A 14,277-nucleotide genomic window follows, 5' to 3' on the forward strand; every position below is an offset into this window, starting at 1 on the left:
CCCCGGATGCATGAGGGGTGTGATCGCAGGGAAGCTGCCCCGGTGTGCAGACAGACCAGCAGCCCAGCTGGATGGGCCCTTTGTTGCTCAGTCTGGAGATGTGGCATGGGGCCGGGGGGAGGGGGGACGGCACGTGACCTCAAGGGCCCCAAGCTACAGCCCCTCCCCCACCCCGCAGCTGGGTTGCAGGCTCTTCCAGAAAGGGGGCAGGGCCGTGGATTGCTGTGTGCCCAGACAGAGCAAGATGGGACAGAGGATGAGAGATAAACAGGTGACCTGACATGCCCAGTGCTTTAGCCGGTGCCAGGTGCCGAGGAGAAAGACGCACCACGCAGAGGGCATGCTGGTGTCCGGGGGCTGCTGGTGTAGAGGGGTGTTGAAGGGGAGGGGTGCTGGTGTGGAGGAGGAGGGTGCTGGTGTGGAGGGGAGGGGTCTGGTGTGGAGAGGTAGAGGGGAGGGGTCTTGTGTGGAGGGGGAGGGGTGCTGTATGGGGGAGGGGGGGGTGCTGGTGTCGAGGGGCAGGGGTGCTGGTGTGGATGGGGAGAGGGGAGGGGTGCTGGTGTGGAGGAGGAGAGGGGAGGGCCCCCCGCTGTGGAGGGCAGGGGTGCCCCTCCTCTGGTGGACATTCTGTGTCAGCAGGCTCTGCGGGCAGCTGTGTGTGTCCGCAGTTCGGACCTGTCACATGGGCACATTTCCACACCCCGTCTTTCTGCAGCTGTTCTCTGCAGGTGGCCTGGTCCTTGTCCCCTTGCTCCCCTGTCCCAGGTAGCAGTCAGCCTGCCCAGGGCGGCTGTGCACCAGGCACAGTAGGGTTGCTTGACCTCCCCTCCCAGGGTGCTGGAGACTCACCCTGCTGGCCAGAAGAGCTTCCCACGCCCACCCCTTTGTCCTGCCAGGTGCTGGAGGTGCGGGCGCCCCTGGAAGGAGGCACCGCTGTTGTCTTGCCCCACCTGCTAGTAACCCTGCCCCACTCCCACTCATGGGGCAGTGCCACGTGTGTGCTGGGGCGGCAGGCATCTGGCAGCCCCCACAGGTCCCAGTCAGGTCGGGGCAGCACAGACCAGGACAGCCATGGGCCCCTCCCAGCCCTGGGCCCCGGGACCTCCGGCAGGGAAGTGTCCACATCTGATCCAGCAGGATGGCTGGGACCACACCCTGCTGCTGTCTGCAGATGTGGAGCTCCCGGGCCCCCGGGATAGGGGACAGGGCTGGGGAGCCAGAGGCCACTTGCCTGCCTCCCCCTGTTCACAGTCCTCCCTTTGGAGAGGGACAGCTGGGCAAGGTTGGGCAAGGGTCTCTGTTGTACAGGAGGAGTGTGAGGCTGCCATGGGGCTGGGGGCCTTGGTTTTCTCCACCAGATGGCTGGATCCCAGAGAGAGGGGAGGACCATCCCCCGTGTTTGCTGTTCCTGCCCCACCCACGTCATTGTACCCCCCCCCCACAGAGTGCACATCGCTGTGGAGCGCCACGTGTCTGTGACGGCGCAGCCTCAGTCTGTGACTGTGACAGCCTTAGTACCACCGGCCCCAGGCGGGCCCCATCCACTGTGGGTGGGAGCAGAGCCAATCTCTGGGTCCCTGCCCTTTAGCGGGCAGTCAGTGGGAGAAAACAGAACCCATGGCAGCTGCTTTCCGAGTGTTGGCTGACAGGATGGGGGCTGCTGGGCGTGAGTGCACCCTGTGGTCAGACAGGAGCCGCCCGGGGACATCAGGCCAAGGGCAAATTGGAGGTCAGGACTGAGTGGAAGAAGGAAGGGGCCACATGGAGGGTGAGGGGCCCAGCCAGCTCCCAGGGCCAAAAGGGAGGCGGCCTTCAGGGAAGGCTGATCCCAGCAGTCCAGGCACATCCAGCTCATTGGCACGTCTCTGGGCAGGTCATTCGATCGGAGTTTTAGGGCGCTGTCAGCAAGAGGGGGTCTGGGTTCTGGGAGGCGTCCAACATGTTGGGGCACCATCCTCCAGCTGGGAGCCTGGAGCCTTGGACTAGTTATCCATGCCGTGGGGGTCACACAGGTGTGTCCCCATGTCTTGTGCTGCCTGCCATCTCAGCAGGGCCTGCATTTAGCGGCGGGAGAGCGTAGGTCCGGGACGAACCAGCTCGTCCCCGTGGTGTCGTCCACCCATTTCGAAAGTCTCCCTCCCCCCATTATTTTATTTCAAACTGGCCACAGGCACAGTTCAGCGCAGTGCCACTGAGGGCAGGCACCAGCCCCCTGCCGGTCCCCAGCAGCTGGCAGGAGAGCGCCCCCAGCCGGCAGGCACAGGGTGGGCCACGGATTTGGGTCCGCCTCGGTCACCTTGTAGGAACTGCCAGGAGAAGCCACCCAGATGCGTCCCCGCCCCGCGCTCCTGTCCCTGGGCACAGGGCCCCTCCCCTTGCCCGCTCTAAAGGGAAGACCACTGAGCCAGCTGCAGGCTGGTTGTCTTGTCCCGTCTCACCACCCTGTGGACTCAGCTCTAGGGAACTGTGTCTCAGCGGCATCCCCTGGGATCGCTTGGGAACGTCTGACTAGGGCAGTGTGAGCTGAGCCTCAGACAGCATGGTCGCCCCACAGGGTCCTCCTGGCTGGGCCCGCACACTGCATGAACTCCAGGAGGGGCTGTGGCAGCCACCATAGCCTCCTCACCTTGCTGGGTCCTCCCCTGGAGCCTCCGGATAGGAGCCAGCCTGCAGCCCTGCTCCCCCCAGTGCTGCCCCCACCACAGGGGATGCCTCCAAGGGGGCGGGGCAGCTGGCGCCCTCCCTCCTGGCCTGGCCTGAGGTGTGGGCAGCCCCTGCTGTCCCTTTAGTTCGCTGGGGCCTCCCGCCTCTGCCAGCCCCCGTCCTGCCTTTCTCCGTTCCGAATGCAGGCCTCCAGTTGAGGTCCCAGCAGGCTCGGCCTTCTCACCCGGACCCTGTGTTGCTCCGTGGCGCCCAGGCCCCAGCCACTGGGAACGGCCCAAGGCGACTTAGTTCCGAGCCCGGGCTCCCGTCCCGCCAGGTGACCCAGCCACAGCCCTGGCCCCAGAGGCCAGATGCAGCCTCTGGACAGGCCCACAAGGAGCCCTCATGGCGGTGGCCACACGTGCCAGGAGCCAGAGCTGGAGGGAGGGCAGGCTGGGTGCGAGAGTGGGTAGCAGGCCAGGATTCAATTATGCAGAACACGCAGGGCTGCGGGGCACAGGAGGTTAGGAATTAATGTTAACACTGTTCTGGTTAAGACTTTTTGTGTTCATAAATAATTCATAAGGCAGTTAGCGCTTTGGGTCTGACAACAGGAGAATATATTAATACAGTCGACTCCACGAAAGGTCAGCCGCGGCGGGGCTGCGGCCGTCTTTGATTCATTCGCTGACACGGGCTCGTTAATTACTCCGGCCCAGTGAGGGCTGTGGGGGAGCCGCTAATGAGAAGAAGGGAGCCCGCCGTCAGCGGGCGTGGAGGAAGGAATGGACCAGGGTCCCTGTAAGGCCCCTGAGGCGGGAGCAGAGGGCCCCCACCTGCCCCCCAGAGGCTCGGGTAGGGCCGGGCCGGCTCCAAAGAAGCTGTCAGGGCCTCCTGGCTCAGGAGTGTCCCGGCGTGGCCATCCTCGGTCTCTGAGTACTTACGGAGCACCTTCCACAGGTGAGGGGTGACTCCAGGCCTGCAGTCTGAGGGTTGAAGAGAACCTGGAAATCCCCTCTCTCGTGGGGGCTGTAGAAGGCAGGGCCGGTGGGAAGCAGGACAGAGGAGTAAATGTGTGCCCGTCGCAGCGAACGTGCATAGAGCAGAGGGAGCCAGAGGGGAAGAATGCAGAGCGGCCATCAGGCTAGGGCCCGGGGTGCCCCTGAGCGCCCCTGGAGGGAGGGCGCTCAGACGGGCCCAGAAGCATGACCGTGTGGTAGGGGGAGGGAGTCCTAGCATGTGTCCGCGCGAATGTGCAGGCGTGTGCAGGCGTGTGCACGCGAGGGCTCCTTGCACGCAGGGGGTTGCCTTCTGTGTGGCCAGGAGCTGCTGGTGGGAACAGAGGGGCGCAGGGGCTTCCCCGGCTCGGTGGGGGTTGGCGTCCAAGCACAGCCAGCACCCAGGGCACCAGGCGTCCATCCGTCCAGGCGTGTCCTCCATGCCTGCTGTTGCCTGGTGCTCCCCAAGTTCCTCCTCCCTGATAGGCGAACTCAGGTTGACCCACAGAGCAGTGCCAGTTCTCCTGGATACCTTTGCTAACTGCAGCCAGAGAACAGGAAAAGTCATCTTGTGTTTTGCACAGTGGTGCTGTGGGATGGCCATCACTGTGCAACCCAGAACTCCCTCAGAAGTACCACCCCCTGGAGACCCCGCAGCAGGAGCAGGAGGAGAGTTCAGACCTCAGTGGTCAGAATCCACGTTGTCCCTCCATCCGTCTGTCCATCCATCCATGCGTTCATTCTCTGTGAGCTCCGTCTGGATACCGTGTGCACTGTGCTAAGTCTTTCATCCATCTATCCGTCCACCCGTCCGTCCATATATTCATTCCCTGCGAGCTCTGTCTGGGTACTGTGTGCACCGTGCTAAGTCTTTCATCCATCCGTCCGTCTGTCCGTCCGTCCATGTGTTTGTTCCCTGCGAGCTCATCTGGGTACCGTGTGCACCATGCTAAGTCTTTCATCCATCAGTCCACCCATCCGTCCATATATTCATTCCCTGCGAGCTCTGTCTGGGTACTGTGTGCACCATGCTAAGTCTTTCATCCATCAGTCCACCCATCCGTTCGTCCATATATTCATTCCCTGCGAGCTCCGTCTGGGTACTGTGTGCACCATGCTAAGTCTTTCATCCATCAGTCCACCCATCCGTCCATCCCATGTGTTCATTCCCTGCCAGCTCCATCTGGATACCGTGTGCACCATGCTAAGTCTTTCATCCATCCATCCGTCCGTCCGTCCGTCCATGTGTTTGTTCCCTGCCAGCTCATCTGGGCACTGTGTGCACCATGCTAAGTCTTGTCTTTCATCCATCCATCTGTCCGTCCATCAGTCCATGCGTTCATCCCCTGCCCTCTCCTTCTGAGTACTCTGTGCACCATGCTATGTCATCCATCCATCTGTCCATCCATGCGTTCTGTCCAGGGGCAGTAAGGCAGGTCCCATGGGCTAAGAAGTGGAAGGACCAGCATTCTATTCCAGTTGTCCTGAGATTTGGAGAGTTAGAGGGATGGCTCCTTTCCTCCCAGCTTCCCCCCGATCAGTCACCGCACCTGCCCGGCACTCTGTGCCCTGGACTCTCCCCTCTGACATAGCTTCATGCCACCGGCAGCTCCTAAGCTGCTGTGTTTCCGGCCCCGGCGCAGACTTGGCGTCTCAGGAGCACCAGACCCCATGCCGTGTCTCCATGCGCTTCCCTCAGAGACCACTCTCCGCCCAAGTGCAGGAGGAGGCCTGGAGCGGGGGCAGGCACGCCAACCCACTCATTTCACAGGGCTCCAAAGAGCCCACTGGCCAGCTGTGGGACCGTCCTTGTCTCTGTGAGGCGGCCCATTCAGGGCTCTCAGAGCTCTAAACCATGGCCCGCCACTGCCCAGGTCTTGGGGGGCCACCCTGAGCTCCCCCTGTCCCCGAGATGCAGACACCTGGGGCAGGGGGGAACACGAGGGGGCGTGGGATGGAGCAGGCGAGTCTTAAGGCTTCTCTGGGCTGCTCTGGGGGGCGCACCCCGGGGCGGGCAGGTACCAGCCCTATCTGTCCTTGCTGCCCCCACCTGGGAGAGGTAAGGACGCCACCTCCCTCCTCCCAAATGCGCCTGCGTGGTTCCAGCCGCGCTTCTCCACTAAGTGGGTCTCACTCACCATCAGCCCGTGGAGGCCTTGCACACTTGGGCTATTAGGGCTGCAGTAACTTAATTGCTCGTTAATTGGGTAATTAGTGCTTTGTTTTGCTTTAAAGCCTAAACACTCATAAAAAGTGAATTAGCTGAGTAAACAAGTGTGGGATTTTCAGGGTCCTCATCTAGCTATCGTGCATAATTAATCAGGCTCACTGTGACTTTCTGAGCCAGCGTGGCCTAGGGCCCTTTGCAGGGTGATCCTGGAGCCCCAGCCCTGTCCCAGCTGCCCTGAGGGAGTCCCTGGCATGGGGTCCTGATCAGAAGGGCCAGATTGAGACTGGGTTTCAGACCCCATGCACCCATTCTCCTGGGTGGGCTCCCAACTACTCTGCCTCAGTTTCCCCATCCATAAGCAGGTGGGTCGGTGGTGGGTCCTGAGTTGTATAGAAGTGACTCCAGTGAGCCAATGCGCCATCAGCCCCACACCCCACAGCATGCCAGGCCTCCCGCCAGCGGGATGTGGGGCTCCCCTCTCCTGCCTGCCTTGTGGTGTCAGGATTGCTGTCCAGCACAACCAAACCGCAGCTTCTACCCTGTTGCCGCCAGCAAATCCCTTCACCTGCTGGGCCCCCCGCTTCTTGTCTGTGGAGTCGGGGAACACCCAGATGATTACTGGCGGGCCCTGCTGCCCCGTGTGGTGCGCCCCATCCTTGCGTCTGGCCCGGTGCTTCAGACATGATCACCCAGTTGATCCCATGGACGCCCCAGCCACAGACCAGACCGCAACCCCCACCCCACCCCTGGCACTCCTGCCTATGAGGTCCCACGTCACTGCCCAGCATCTGAGGGTGAGGTGCTCTGACCAACAGGGGTGAAAAATGGCCTTTTCAGCCCGACTCCAGACAGTGGGTGATGGGAGGAGGCTCCGGGCCTCTGGAGTGTGTTCGCGGCTCCTTTTTTAGCTGAATTGCTTACTGGGGCACATGTTTCATATCCCGGGGGAGTGTTTACAGTACGATGGAAGGCGAGCACCTTGGGCCCTTCTCTGTGGGGGGGACGGGTGCCCACGTGGGCAGGCAGGGCAGCCACTCTCCTTCCCGAAGCTCTTCCGAGGCAGCAGCGATGGGTAGAACGTTCATGAAGCTGGAGCCGATGAGGCCATGGGAACTGTGAGCGTGGCCAGTGCTGCTGGGCCACATGCATAAGGACAGGTGACCCTGTGCCAGGTCACCTGGGCGCACATGTGCCCTGCACACACTGGGACACTGGGCAGGATACCCTGGGGCAGAGCATGCATTGGGCAGGACACCAGGCGCTTCCATGAGCCAGGCCTCAGGGTACACCTGGACATGTCTCAGAACGTGCACATCCATGACAGGCTGGCTGGGCCTGCACGCACATGCATGAGCCGTGACAGCAGGCCCAGCGAAAACAGCCCACATCAACAGTTTGTGCCTCTTGGAACTCCCCGGGTGTCCCCAGGGCACACAGCCCAGAGTGTGGCCTCAGCACCGACTGTCCAGCAGCTCAGACCTTTCTGCCCCATGCTCAGGTGGGCTGCCTAGAATGTTCCGTGGCCTTCCAGCCCACATTGACCGGGGGCCCTGCTGATTTGGTGTGCAGCTGCTCAGGGCTTTGTGGGTGGCAGTGCTCTTTGAGAGTGAGCTTCCAGCCGGCGAGGAGTCAGGTCCTCCGCAGCCCCTTGGCAGCCCTGTGAGCAGGACCTCCGCAGCAGACGTCCCAGACCACACGCTGCAGCGGGAGCGGAACCTGGTCTGGGTCCAGAGCACCAGGCCATGCGCCGACCCTCAGCCCTCTCTGACCCTGGATCGAGTGGGGTCACCTGAGTAGGAAGCTAGGGGGAGGCAGAAGCGAGCTGGGGTGGCTCGTAGTATCTTTCTCTATGGCAGGGCCCAGGGTAGCCTCTGGGCCCTCTCTATCTCCATGGCCTGAGGGGGCCCGCAGTGGGCAGGACGGACCCTGCCCCTGCTCCCAGCCTCTCTCCTCCCCACTCCCCGGGGGCACCTCTGGCCCAGGCCCAGATGCTAGAGCATCTGACGGGAGAAGTGGGCTCAGAGTCAAGGTCTCCCTGCCCATGAATTTTTCATGCCTTTGTTTGAGAAATGGGAGACAGGCAACCTCCACTAAGTACCACTATGAAGCAGTAATTAATGTTCACACTGAGAGAAGAAAAAGGTACATTTCTGTTGCAGCTCAGTGACCGTGTTGATTTGTGTCTCCTAATCCCGGAGGGTGACAGGCAGCCCCCACCCAAGCAGGTGGCTGCCCAGGTTTCTGGAAGAGGCCCGGGAATGGAGGCCCAATTCCCCAGACCTCCTGTGCAGGTGCTCCTGGACCGGGCAGGGCACTGTCAGTGAGAGGTGTCTGTGTCCAGACCCTGTGGGAGGCTGGATGCCTCCAAGAGCCGTTAGGTGATACGAGGGAAGAGGCTGAGGCAGAGGTAGTGGTGCTGAAGATGATGCTGGTGTTGATTGTGGTGGTGCTGGCGATGGCCATGAGGACGGTGATGGTGACGACCGTGACGGCGATGGTGGTGAGGATGGTGGTGCTCGTGATGGCAGTGAGGACGGTGATGGTGAGGATGACGGTGACGGTGATGAGGATGACATGGGTAGCAGCGACAGTGAAGAAGTGACCGTCATACTAACAATCATTCCAAGTACACACCCAGCACTGTCCTGGTGCTTCGCCTGTATTCACTCATTGGAGCTGCACGACAGCCTGTGGCCGGGCTGTTGTCTGTGGTACAGAAGCATTAACTGAGGCACGGAGAGGTCAAGGGGCCTGCCTGAGGCTGCCCGGGGTGGGTGGCAGCATGTACCCGGAGGATGTCTGCCCCTTTGCCCACGTTCTGGCCTCCCCACCGTAGCTAGCACATGCACTTGGGGCCTCGAGTCTGCCCTCTGCTCGTTGGGCTCCCTGCTTGGACCCGCACACACACCCCAGGGTTGCCCCCCCCCCCGGACCACCCAGCCCTGCTGGATCCCGTGAAGGTCACCTCTCTCAGGCAGCTCCTGTAAGACAGATGTGGCTCCTTTTCCCTCCTTGCCCTGATTAATTGCCTCATTCAGTTCCAACTCTATTGCAGTTAAACATTAATTCAGTAGGACTTAATGATGGGAACTCATTTATGACGTGGCCTGTGCTGGCTGACAAGGGGGTGCTGTTTGGTTCGTGACAGGGCCACGCATGCGCTCGTTGGGAAGCACCCTAGCCCCTCCTTGATCATCGGGTCGTTAAGCTCTCCCTGTGACATGGAAAGCTGCGGGGAGAGGTGTGGAACAGCCAGCCTGCGGGTTCCGGGTGCCTGGTCCTGCCTGGCACACAAGGCCCCACCCTCCCGGTGGTTTGATGGGACTGTGGTTTCCGACGCAAGGCCTAGGGCCGCTCACCACGCAGGAAGAGGCCCGGCTGGGGGCCTCCGGCGACTGCTCTGTGCCAGCTGCAGTGAGCGGGGCTCCTGGCATCCACCCCAGCCCCCCACACGCCAGGGCTCCCGTGGCAGAATTGGGTCCCAGCTCCGCAGGACAGGACCATGTGCTGCCCGTGTTTTGGTGTGTCCAGCCCCTCACCTCTCCCGTCCCGTCTTGCACGCTCCCCTCATCAGCCTGGGGTGCGCCTCCTCCTGGATTTCAGCTGCCCCTCCCTCTCCCTGCTCCCCGGACCTGCTCGTGAGGGACTGGCCTGGCCTCTTGCCATTGCACGACAGGGACGTGGGTGTGAGGACACCCCTCCCCACCAGGTCTCTGTCCAGGCCCTGCAGGGGGTCCACGGGGCTGTGGGGGTGGGACGCTTGTTAGCCTCAGAAGACCCCCCCCCCACAGCGTGCCCATCCCCCAGGGCCACTCCCAGCTGCAGTGGGTGCTGGTAAAGCATGGGGCCCATCTGTACTACTCTGAACTTTGCCATCGAGCGCACCCCGGCCCTCACCCTGGGGCGCCAAGGGCAGAGCACCCCCTCCCTGCACTCAGCGACTGGAGGACAGCAAGGCGTACGGCTGACAGGGACCTGTCACCCTCACTTGTGGCCGGGGAGATGTATTTTCAGCGGTAGCATTCATCTGACACAACGTGCTGTAATTGCGGTTGCTAGGACGGGATTATTTTTCTTTATGTTCTTTTAGGGGGAAAATTGCTGTGGTTCTAGAAGAGCAGTCTTTCTTTTTAAAGCTCTGCCTGCTGAAAATGGAAAACAAAGATTTGTTTGCACGATCGCCGACCTTTCTTTCATTAACTGAGCTAACACGCCCAGTGGTTTCTAACCAGGCCGCAGGGGCGCTTGGGGAGCCCTCCCTGCGGGCAGTCCCTGTGGCCGCAGGCCTGGCCTGACCCCTTTGTCTGTCCAAGGGATCTGAGCCCCCCTCTGCCCCTTCAGTAGAGCCAGGGCTGCTGGGGCTGGGCTGCCGTGGCCCTGCCCAGAGGGCACCCTTGATCCCACCCTCGGGCTCCCATCTGTGCCCACCACCCTGGAGGACAAGCTCCTCACCTCTGCCTGGCCCACCCCTGAAAGCCCTTGACCGAGGGCCTCGCTGGCACTCCGACCTCCAGATCCCTCCCAGGCCCCCCAAGGCCCAGTCACCCCACGAGGCTCCACCCACAACCCCTGCCCTGCGACGGGGTGCTGACTCTCCTGTCTCTCTCCCCCCACAGTGTGACAGCGAGAGCGAAGGGGACGACAAGGTAAGCCCCCCATACCTCCTCCCGAGACCTCCACCCACAGGGGTGCGGGACAAGTGGCCTCCTCACATGTCCTGGCCCTGTCTCTGCCAGGGATACCTGGGGGCGGGGGGCACTGTGGGCGGGGCGGGGGGGGCATGTTGTGGGTAAGTGCCACCCCCACCTTCCAGGCTGGGGTCCGGAAACATCACCAGAAAACAGATTTCCGCTAATAGCAGCGGCGCCTTAGCACTTAATTACCCTCCTTTTCAGGAACAATGAAGTTCCCATTAACACAGGATTTATGCACTTGGAGTGTTTAGCTCAGGAAAAACCACAGCGCAGGCCTGCTGGGGTGGGGGGGCCTTGGTCCTGGTCATTTGCCGGCCCTCGTGTGTCCCATGGGGAGCAGGGAGGAGGCCACCCCCAAGCCCTCAGCCCAGCTGCCATCTGTGGGGTCCCTGCTGTGTGCTGAGCGATGTGGAGGCGGGACTCGGCCCTGGCATTCACTCTCTGCCAGTCCTGAGACCCTGGGGGATGGGAACTGGGACCCCAAGGCATAGAGAGGGTCAGGAGCCTGCCCGAGGTCACACAGCTGGCCCCTGCAGTCCTCCAGAATATGGGCACGGCACAGCTGCAGAGAGCGGTAGCTGCTGGTGAGGCCGCCGGCAACAGCCGCACCGAGGGCGGGTGCCAGCTGGGCGAGGAGGACCGGAGTCCAGGCGGGGGACCAGGGTGTTCCCCCCTGGGGTCTGCTGCGCACTGGCTTCCAGGCCGGTTTTGTGAAGGGGAACCAAGTCCCGTGGGGAGGTCTGTGCGGTGCGAGACCATGCTGCATGGCCAGCTGCTGTGTCCCAGCCTGTCCCGGCCTGCGCTGGGCTGGCGCTGTCCGAGGCCTGGCCAGCCTGATGGCCACCCTTGGCAGACGTATGTGAGCAAGTGTGGGAAGGGCTGGGACGCTGCCTGGCAGGACAGGCCTGCGGAGGATGCCGGGGGCGGGGGTCCGGGTGACCAACCTCAGAGCCTGGTGGAGGGGAGGACGGGAAGGGCCCGGGGGCTCATCCGTGGCAGGGGGAGAGGCAGTGTGGATGGGTGAGGCCTGAGACCCGCCGTGCAAGGCGAGCCAGCCCAGAAGTCCTGCGTGGGGTCCTTACTGGGGTCTGGACCATTTGGGGAAGGTGGCCGGAGGGCGGACAGCTGGGAGTGAGCACCGCTGTCTGGGTTCCGGGGCAACGAAACTCAGCCGGCCGCCCCCCCACCCCCACTCCCGCCAGCCCCTCTGCAGAGCGGTTGCTCCCCAGACTCTCTGAGGAGTGAGATGAGGGGCCTCAGGAAACTGCCGAGCTGACCCCTCGCCTCCGGCCCCGCCTTTCCCTAAAACCACCTTGAGGGACGTGCTCTCTGAAGCCAGAGGTGCTGGGAGGGGGTTCAGAGGAAGGGGTTGCTGAGCCCCTGAGACCGCTGGCTGTCCCCGCCCAGGCCCCCTGGCCTGCCTTCCACAAAGAAACCAAGCTGCTGCGCCCCAAGTGGGTTCCTTCCGGGCTTCACTGTCCTGACTCGGCCGCCAGGTTGCACGGCGCCCAGAACCACGGCTCGCTCCTCTCGGCCAGGAGCATTGACCCCAGCCCTCCAAGGGCCTCTGGGGCCCCGTGCAGCCTGGCCTCTGGGTCACTGCTGGCCCTGGCCTGCTCTACCCTCTACCTCTGAGCCCGCCCCTGCTACGAGAGTGGGGACTCTGGGCGGCGGAGACCAGGGGTGGAGAGGGCAGACACCAGGGCGCAGCTCAGACTGTGCCCCAGGAACGAGCAGTCACTTTGGACATAGCCATCGATGCCCTGGACCAGGTGGCAGGCCACCACCAAGGGCTAGCAGGGGCTGTCACCGTGGCCTCCGCTGCACTCACCCTGAACAGGGAGCCTGCAGGCCAGTCTTAAGCAACGCTTGGGGACCAGCCTGGCCCAGCCTGGCAGAGGGACAAAGGGGACAGGTGTGCTCAGGAGGAGCTGACTCTGGATGGGTGCACTGTGGAGTCTGGGACTCATGATTCTTGTGTTTCTGGCAATTCCCTGTGCACCCCGAGGGAAGAAGCCCTGCCCTGGAGAGTCAGGAGGGTTAGAGTCTGAGTCCCAGAGCCCCCTGCCCGGAGGGTCTGGCTGGGGTCTTTGCTGGGGCTTGCTTCTCTGTTGGGCCATGCATAGCCACTTGGCCCAGACCTCCTCCAGGCTGCCGCTGAGGCTCGTGGCTGTGGGTCCTGGAAGGAAGGCTGTGGCCAGAGTCAGCCTTCTACAGACCTGTGTGCTGGGCTGTGGCCACCGTGAGTGGTCTGCACAGGTGATGTGGTGGCCCAGCCCGGCATGGGACAGCCCTTGGCTCTGGGACTCCAGAGAGCACAGGCCTCCTCCCCGGTCACCCAGGTTTGCCTCTCCCAGGAGTACCTGGGTCTTCTGCGACACTGGGGTGTGTCCCTGGGCAGCTTGGGATGGAGGCCAGAGGCCAGGTTAAGACCCCACGCAACTGACCGTGGGGCAGCATGGACTGGGCAGGTGGGCTTGGGCTGAGCCCCAAAGTTTGTGTGAATGTGGGGAGGTCTCAGGGCTTCCCCGAGAGGCTGCCTGGAGCAAGGGTTCCCTGAGGGGTGATTGGCCAACCACCACGGACGGGTTGTGCCTGGTCAGCACTGGCTGGGCCATGGTGCCTCACCAGGCTCTGTGTGGCTACCTGGGCTGCGGTTCTGGATGCTGTGACTGCCGCCCCTTGCCCTCCCCCCGCCCCCAGTGCCTCCCATCTAGGCACACACAACCTCTCCGCTCATCTGCTTACAAATCTGCCCCTGTCCCGTGCAGAGACCCACTGCCTGCAGTCAACTCCCAGCCCTCAGACCTGGCGTCCAAGGCACAGGCGCCCTCTCTCCCACACGGCCCCACGCTGGTGAGGCCGGCATTTGACTGCTATGGTGGAAACTGAAGTGAACCGGCTAAATAGAGGGGTTTGTATTTGTCGCTGAGAAGCCCATGTGTGGGCCCCCAGGCTGGCATGGCCTGTCCATGGTCATCAGGTTCCTGTCTTTCTGCTTGGCCATCCTTGGTATATGGCTTCCTTCCTCACCTCCTTAGCCCATGAAGGCACCTGTAGCACCAGCCACCTCATCTGCATCTCACCTCTCCACACCACTGATCATACAGAATGACTGATTCCCTGCATGGTGAGCCAGGGAGAATGTTGGTGCAAAATGTCCACTGGGGGCCAGAGCAGAGGGAGAGAGGGAGGGAGAGAGCATGAGTTCAGAGGGGACATTATGTAAATCATAGCAGGAAGCTCAGGTTTGTTCCAAGTGCAGTGGGGAACTGCTATCTTAAGAGGTCCCTGTCCCTCCAGGCTGCATGGGGTCACTACACACCGTGTCAGGTTGGACGGCAAGAGAGACCGGAGTTCTGTCTGCCTCCCTTCAGCCAGCCTGAGTTCCAGGCTGGTGGGTAACTTCCTCCGAGCCCGTCAGGAAACAGGTGCAGCTCAGAGGAGCGGTACCTGCCCACCCAGAGCTGCCACCCTCCCTGTCCTCCCCCACCCCAGTCCAACTGACCTGCCACAGGGCAGGACCCCTCCCAGGAGCCTCTGCCCTCTGCAGCCCCCACCACCTCTGCCAGTGGCACAGCCAAGCAAGGTCTTCCGCTCCTTCCGGGAGGAGCTGGCCAGGCGAGGAAGGCCACGTATCTCCACAGTATTTGCAGGATGGCAAGAGCCCTGATTTTAGAGCTGTAAGAACAGGGGAACGCGAGTAAGAGGCATCCCCCCACAGCGTGCCTTCCCCTGGGGCCTGGCCGCGGTGTGCCTCCCAGACCGTCCG

At 62.4% G+C, this 14,277-nt stretch overlaps 1 protein-coding gene across 7 annotated transcripts in view; it reads left to right on the top strand.

Annotated features, from left to right (window-relative positions):
* LOC111139763 (fibrosin like 1) overlaps positions 1 to 14,277 on the top strand; it is an 89,316-nt gene that overhangs the window by 48,338 nt on the left and 26,701 nt on the right. For all 7 annotated transcript variants that reach the window (XM_022492128.1, XM_022492132.1, XM_022492133.1 and 4 more), the window contains exon 5: positions 10,428 to 10,457. In XM_022492128.1, the coding sequence (XP_022347836.1) occupies positions 10,428 to 10,457 (30 nt within the window). The remainder of the gene's footprint in view (positions 1 to 10,427; positions 10,458 to 14,277) is intronic.

Source organism: Enhydra lutris, unplaced genomic scaffold (assembly GCF_002288905.1).
Source record: "Enhydra lutris kenyoni isolate GAN:26980312 unplaced genomic scaffold, ASM228890v2 scaffoldscaffold117, whole genome shotgun sequence".
Classification (NCBI taxonomy): domain Eukaryota; kingdom Metazoa; phylum Chordata; class Mammalia; order Carnivora; family Mustelidae; genus Enhydra; species Enhydra lutris.